This window comes from Dipodomys ordii, unplaced genomic scaffold (assembly GCF_000151885.1).
Source record: "Dipodomys ordii isolate 6190 unplaced genomic scaffold, Dord_2.0 Scaffold7, whole genome shotgun sequence".
Lineage (NCBI taxonomy): Eukaryota > Metazoa > Chordata > Mammalia > Rodentia > Heteromyidae > Dipodomys > Dipodomys ordii.
In genome coordinates this window covers 23,222,551-23,229,855 of record NW_012267223.1, presented here as the reverse complement: position 1 = coordinate 23,229,855, position 7,305 = coordinate 23,222,551, and the positions used below count along the sequence as shown (strand labels likewise).

General features: G+C 46.7%; 1 protein-coding gene across 4 annotated transcripts in view; it reads left to right on the top strand.

Moving 5' to 3' along the window:
- The window catches only part of Stat3 (signal transducer and activator of transcription 3 (acute-phase response factor)), a 61,302-nt gene that overhangs the window by 50,558 nt on the left and 3,439 nt on the right, over nt 1-7,305 (top strand). For 3 of the 4 annotated variants that reach the window (XM_013037955.1, XM_013037956.1, XM_013037958.1), the window contains exons 12-21: nt 352-381; nt 481-574; nt 899-946; nt 1,497-1,580; nt 2,549-2,647; nt 2,741-2,876; nt 4,292-4,344; nt 4,583-4,677; nt 4,789-4,928; nt 5,615-5,827. In XM_013037955.1, coding sequence (XP_012893409.1) covers nt 352-381; nt 481-574; nt 899-946; nt 1,497-1,580; nt 2,549-2,647; nt 2,741-2,876; nt 4,292-4,344; nt 4,583-4,677; nt 4,789-4,928; nt 5,615-5,827 — 992 coding nt within the window. The remainder of the gene's footprint in view (nt 1-351; nt 382-480; nt 575-898; nt 947-1,496; nt 1,581-2,548; nt 2,648-2,740; nt 2,877-4,291; nt 4,345-4,582; nt 4,678-4,788; nt 4,929-5,614; nt 5,828-7,305) is intronic. The other variant, XM_013037957.1, reaches the window with a different exon arrangement.

Below are 7,305 nucleotides of genomic sequence, written 5' to 3'. Positions count from 1 at the left end.
ATAAGAGTCTCATGGACTTTCCTGCCTGGGCTGGCTTTGAACCGTGATCCTCAGATCTCAGCCTCCTGAGTAGCTAGGATTACAGGTGTGAGCCACTGGTGCACGGCAGGTAGGGACTTTTGTGAGTTAGGGAAGTATGTGATAAGGAAGTAGAAGTGTGGCTCATCCTTGAATGGAAAAACAAACATGAGTGCAGGATCCTAAATTCAGTCTCCAGTACCAGCATATGCACATACTTGCATACACACAAACAATAATAAAATAAAATGTAACTGAATAGTTTACAGAATTGCTCAGGAGCACTGACTGGTGCTAGGTCATGTTTTATTAACCTTGGTGTGTTTTTAACAGAGACTCTGGGGAGGTTGCGGCTCTCAGAGGGTAAGTTCAGCCTTGAGGCTTCCTTTTGTTCTGGTTAATGTAACTTTATCTTCTGGCCACTCAGTCACCCATGTGGTTGATTTTGTTTCTGTGATTCAGGTCCCGGAAATTTAATATTCTGGGTACCAACACGAAAGTGATGAACATGGAAGAATCGAACAATGGCAGCCTCTCTGCAGAGTTCAAGCACTTGGTAGGTGGGAGAAGCCCCCAGGGAAACCCCCACCCCTGTGTGCGAAAGGCATCTGTCAGGGCTGGGAAGGTGGCTTAGTGGTAGAGTGCTTGCCTAGCAAGCATGAAGCCCTGGGTTTAATTCCTCAGTACCACATAAACAGAAAAAGCTAGAAGTAGTGCTGTGGCTCAAGTGGTAGAGTGCTAGGCTTGAGCAAAAAGAAGCTCAAGAACAGCGCCTTGGCCCAAGTTCAAGCCCTGGGACTGGCAAAAAAAAGGCATCTGTCGGAGAGGGAGGATGGGACACAGCTGAAGTGACATATGACATTTTCCCCCTTTCTTACAGACCCTGAGGGAGCAAAGATGTGGGAATGGAGGCCGTGCCAATTGTGACGTAAGTTTTGTTGAGTGAAAGCCAATAAGCCAACTGGGAGGGTGTTTTCTCTTCAAGGGAGGAAGAGGTCTCACCTGTTATTTCAACTGCTATCATTCAGAAAAGTCACTTTGGGCCAATGGGACATGTTCAGAAGTCCATGTGCTATGGAGTTCTCTGGCTCAGAGTACTTCCCTGAGTGTCTGGGGAGTGATCTTTACGAGAAACAGAAAGTCATCTTCCACACCAATTGGTGGATACAGCAGTTACTTGGGAGGCAGAGATTGGGGAGGATCAAAGTTCAGGGACAGCCTATGCAAAAAGCTGTTTTTCCACAACCTGGGTGTAAGGGATGACTCAGCCTTAATATGTTTTGTAAATAACCTTTTATGTCTGTGTAATATAGTAAAAGACAAAATGAAAGCCTGGAGCTTTTCATGTTGAAGGGAGTGTGTGCTTTGACTTGTGGCCTGACCGCCTCTCTGTGGCCACCTCGTGGCTTGCTGACTTGTGGTATAGTGAGGCTGTGTCTGTGAGGCCTGTAAGTCACTCTCCTCCTCATTCATTGTAGGCCTCCCTGATTGTGACTGAGGAGCTGCACCTGATCACCTTCGAGACTGAAGTTTACCACCAAGGCCTCAAGATTGACCTTGAAGTGAGTTTTTTGAGAGAACCAGGGTGGCCCTGTGTGCAGGGACTCAGGGTGAAATCATGCAACAGGACTTTTATTGAGATTTGAAGATCAAGATTTGAAGTCAGCCCAGGCAAACAAATGTGGGAGACTTGTCTCCAGTTAACCAGCAAAAGCCTGATGTAGAGGTGTGGTATGGTTCAAGTGGTAGAGTACCAGCCATGAGTGAAAAAGCTGAACAAGAGTTTGAAGCCATGAGTTCAAACCCTAGTACACACACACACACACACACATGTGCACACACACACGCACATACACATTAGGGCAAAACTTGGTAGTATGAGTGGATGAGTCTTAGCTTTCAGTGTGTAGAAAATGATAGCATTTGCATTCTGTTGCCAACCATCTTTTGTTTTGTTTTGGGTCCGGTCATGGGCCTGAACTCTGGGCCTGGGCGCTGCCCGTCAGCTCTTCAGCTCAAGGCTAGTGGTCTATCACTGGAGCCACAGTGCCACTTCTGGCTTTTTTTTTTTTTTGCTTATGTGTGCTGAGGAATCAAACCCAGGGCCTCAAGCATGCAAGGCAAGCGCTTTACCACTGAGCCACCTTCCCAGCCCCATGCCAACCGTCTTTAAGTTAAACCTGAAAAAGCAAGAATCTTCATCTTTGATTTCACAGGAAAATGGGGAGTCTTCATTTTTGGAGAGTGTACTTCAGGACTTATGAACAAGGGTCTATCAGTCTCAACTCACAGGCAGATTTCACAAGCCACACCTGTTGTGGTCAGACAGCAGCCTCAGTTCAGAGGTCCCTGTTTTCAGTCTTCCCTTCTCTGGTTGTTGAGTGGGCTCAAGGCCTCCTGTCTAGACTCCCTAACAGCTGTGCTTTAGAGCAGTCCTGTCCACTACAAACCCCGTGAGATGCAGATGAGTAGATTTGGGGGTCTGCGAAGGTGCACTGACTCTCTGGCTTATTCCCAATGTTCTCCACAGACCCATTCCTTGCCAGTTGTGGTGATCTCCAACATCTGTCAGATGCCAAATGCCTGGGCATCAATCCTGTGGTATAACATGCTGACCAACAACCCCAAGGTTAGTGTCCCATCCTCTCAGAAATCTCTTTCTCTGGTCAGGTCCTGGTGAGAGCTGTTAGCACCATTGAACACATGTATTCTTTTTGAATAGAACGTGAACTTCTTCACCAAGCCACCAATTGGAACCTGGGATCAAGTGGCCGAGGTGCTGAGTTGGCAGTTTTCCTCCACTACAAAGCGGGGCCTGAGCATCGAGCAGTTGACTACCCTGGCAGAGAAACTCCTAGGTCTGCATTTCACCTCTTGTTCTCCCTGCCCTTCTCAGGCAAGGATTCTAAGGGGCCTTTGCCCAGGCAGTTCCCTAGCATCTGCTTGGAGGGAGGCATTGGTCCATGCCACGGTGGAGAGTCAGGGCACAGGGCAAGTTTGCTTCTAATCTAGAAGTCTTTTTTTGTGTTTGTTTGTTTTTGAACCAGTCCTGGGGCTTGAATTCAGTGCTTGGGCTCTCCCTGAGCTTCTATTGTTCAAGGCTAGCATTCTACCACTTGAGCCCAGCTCCACTTCTGGCTGTTCTAGTAGTTTAATGGAGATAAGAGTCTTATGGACTTTCTTTCCCAGGCTGGCTTTGAATTTCAATCCTCAGATCTCAGCCTTCTGAGTAGCTAGGATTACGGGCATGAGCCACCAGCATCCAGTTTATGAGCTTAGAGGCAGATTTCTTTTCTCTTGGTTGCTGTCTCCCTCACCTTCCAGGGTACTACTAGCTAACCTTAAAAGATACTTTAACCTTAAAAGATGGAACTAAGTGTTTTGGCATTCCCTGTTACTTCCTATTTCTTCAATATGGGGTTGGAGCTCAGGGCCAAGCACATATTAGGCAAGTGCTCTACTACTCAGCTACATCACTAACCTCTTGAGACAAGGTCTCCCTATAGCCCAGGCTGGCTTTGAACTTGTGATCCTCCTGCCTTCACCTTTCAAGTGCTGGACTTACATGCATATGCCACTTTGCCTGGCTTACATAGAATTTTTATTTTTGCTTGTATTGAGGCTTCAACTCAGGACCTCTGGTTCAGTTTTTTACTCACAGTTGGTGCTCTGCCACTTGAGCCCTACCTCCAGTCTGGCATTTTGCTGATTAATTGGAGATAAGCATCTCTTGGATTTTTCTGCCTGGGAAGGTTTCAAAACCACAATCCTCCAGATCTCAGCCAGCCTCCTAAGTAATAGGATTACAGGTGTGAGCTACCAGCACCTGGCCTTATTTTAAAATTATTAGGTGAAAAAAAAAGTAAGTTATTATTATTATTTTTTTGGCTACGTGGTCTAAAAGTAGCATTGCACCAGGCTGCTATCAAATATATCCTAAACCCATTTGTTAGCTTGTTAGTGTGTGCTGCTGGTCCCCAGAACACACTCATAGCTAGAAAGAGCACAGGACTTGATGCTAGGCTAAAGAACAGCTGGTGTTGTCAATGATGAGATTCTGTGTGTGTGTGCGCGCACGCATATGCACACGTATGTGCACATGTTTACACACTAGTGGAAGCAACCTACAGATAACATTAAAGCCAATGGTTTCACTCACAGCTCATTGTGGGACAGTTGAGCATTACCATTGTGAGCATTCTGTTCGGGGAAATAAAATTTGATTTTAAACTAAAAAATTTTTATTTTGTTCTTGTCCCTTGTCCCCCTTCAGGACCTGGTGTGAACTACTCAGGGTGTCAAATCACATGGGCCAAGTTTTGCAAAGTAAGTGATATTGTTGTGTCCTTGCGGTCATGTCTGGGAGAGGGGGTAGGAGCACTCCCCTGCTAGGTGTTCATGGAGGGTGTCAGGCCTGGAAGGCCTCGGACCCTCCATCAAGCAGCCAGCAGGACCTTGCTGAGGGTTGATGGGCCCAAAGGTGTTCACAGTGCATTGTGTCCCAGGAAGAAAAAGGCTAGGAAGATGATGTTGAACTGGGCTTCCTTATTAATCTTTTCTCCAGGAAAACATGGCTGGCAAGGGCTTCTCCTTCTGGGTCTGGCTGGACAATATCATTGACCTTGTGAAAAAGTACATTTTAGCCCTTTGGAATGAAGGGTAGGTTGAAACTCTTCTGTCTTGCACAGTGTGGGTACAGGTGTGACGAAGTCACAGTGGCAGAGGGAATACTCTGTGAGCCCAAACAATGTTGGCCTTCTTTGGCTCTAGGTACATCATGGGCTTCATCAGCAAGGAGCGGGAGCGGGCCATCCTGAGCACCAAGCCTCCTGGCACCTTCCTGTTGAGATTCAGTGAGAGCAGCAAGGAAGGAGGAGTCACCTTTACTTGGGTGGAAAAGGACATCAGTGGTAAGATAACTCTGCTCACCCCACCTGGTGGCCATTTCTACCACTGCCTCCTAGCTGCTACTATGAGGTACTGACCCCTAGAGGGCAGAAAGGGCCTAGGACTCCCCAGCCTCACTCAGACTTGTAAACAATTGACTTCTCTTAATCCTTCCAGCTGAAGGATTTCTCTACCAGCTTGTTTTGCCTGTTCAATGGCTATTTATCATTTACAATTTCAGTTTTATTCTATGTTTTTTTTGCCAATGCTAGGGCTTTAACTCTGGGCCTGGGCTCTGTCCCTGAGCTTTTTTGCTCAAGGTTTACACTTAACCGTGTGAGCCACAGCTCTACTTCTAGCTTTTTTGGTAGTTAATTGGAGACGAATCTCACGGGCTTTCTTGCCTGGGCTGGTTTTGAACCTGGATCCTCAGATTTCAGCCTCCTGAGTAGGTAGGATTACAATGTGAGCCACTGGTGCCTGGTTCATACCTACTCCAGTAATACCTTATGCAAGTGTGCTACATGTGATCGAGCTGGAGAGCCGCTGTAAAATCTAGTCCGGATCTTTCCACAGTGTCATGTTGCCGGGTCTCAAGCACTAGGCTGGCATATGCCTCCCCTCTCCCAGGAAAGATATATCAGACAGCTTTCTCTGAGACTACCCAGTTATAGGTTTCATTCTTGTTCCTTCCCATCTCTTATGACAGGCAAGACCCAGATCCAGTCGGTGGAGCCATATACAAAGCAGCAGCTAAACAACATGTCATTTGCTGAAATCATCATGGGCTATAAGATCATGGATGCTACGAACATCCTGGTATCTCCGCTGGTCTATCTCTACCCTGACATTCCTAAGGAGGAGGCGTTTGGAAAGTATTGTCGGCCAGAAAGCCAGGAGCATCCTGAAGCAGACCCAGGTAGTTGTTGATTTTCTATGTCCTGGCCCTTTGTTCTTGGAAAAGATTGGAAACTACAGGTTTTTTGGAAGGAGAGTCAGGAAGGTCCGAAGAGCTAGGGGGAATCTTCATTCTTCCTTATGGGGAAGAACTTTGTAGTGAGTGCTTTTAGAGGTGAGATTCATGAAAAGGTTCAAATTGGAGTCACTAGTTCTTGTCCCACAGAGAGCTCAGCAGTCTGCAAGGGGAAGTAATAGAAAATACACACACACACACACACAGACTAGGACATTTTGCACACACACACACACACACACACACACACACACAGACTAGGACATTTTGAAGGGTGCTCAAGTGGTAGAGCACTAGCCTTGAGCACAAAAGCTCAGGGACAGTGCCCAGGCCCTCTGTTCAAGCCTTAGGACTGGCATACACACATATACACACACACACCAAAAAAACTGCCTCTGTGCAAGGAGCACCCCAGCACAATGCCATCGCTTCCCTCCCACTCTTTTATAGGAATTCCCTTCTTAGGTAGGGAAGATGGAGGGAGGCCTTAGGAGCTTGTTGCCAACTGACTTTCCTTTTCCCTTTGTTCCAGTGGTAAGCTCTATTCACAGTGTGGAAGAGATTAGCCCTCACTTCCTGTCTGCCCTTATCTCTTTCCACCTTGTGCTTCAGTTGGGAGATCTGTTTATCAGCCTCTTCACACCACCCTTTGTTCCTTCTGCTGAGAACTTTGAGGTGCAAGTATTGGTCCTTTCCACTAACTTTGCTTTGAAGATCCAAGCTCCCAGCTTAGGGACGTATCCTCTGTCTCCATGTCTCCCCTGTGCAGGGAGGTAGGTCCTTTCCTATTCAAGACATTGTTTACGGCAAGGCACTAATCAAGGAAAGAACTACTGATATCATTGACCCAACACTTCTCTTCTATGCTCAGCTTTTAGAACCAGTCTGTGATTCTGAGAGAGAGAGAGAGGGAGAGAGAGAGAGAGGGAGGGAGGGAAGGAGGAAGGGAGGGAGAGGGAGGGAGGGAGAGAGGAGAACTACTGAGTGATTTGAGAGAGATGAGAGAGCAAGAAAGGAAAGGAAAGCACAAACTCCTGAGTGATTTTTCTGCCTGGTGGGGAGATAGAGGAGAAGGTGGGGAGTGTGCCCTGAGGGCTTAGGATAAGTGTGACCAGGCAGTGTGAAGGTATAAGGGTTCAAATGAGATTCTTCAGGAATGTAAGCCTGTGACTATTTCCTGTTTGCCTCGAGTATTATAGTATGTGAGTGCCTCAGAGAGTGAGCCTCTTCCCTCCTTACTTCTCTACCAGGATCCTACATAGTATCTTTTGATGGGTTGTTGGGAGGGTTCTGAGCCATTTACAAATTAGATAAAGCACATTCATTATCTTGTACAGGGCCACACATGAATTGACTGTTATTTCTTTGATCAGTCTTAGTTTTTCTTGGCTTTGACATTTCCATCTTAGGCTAAGCCTGTTTTTTTT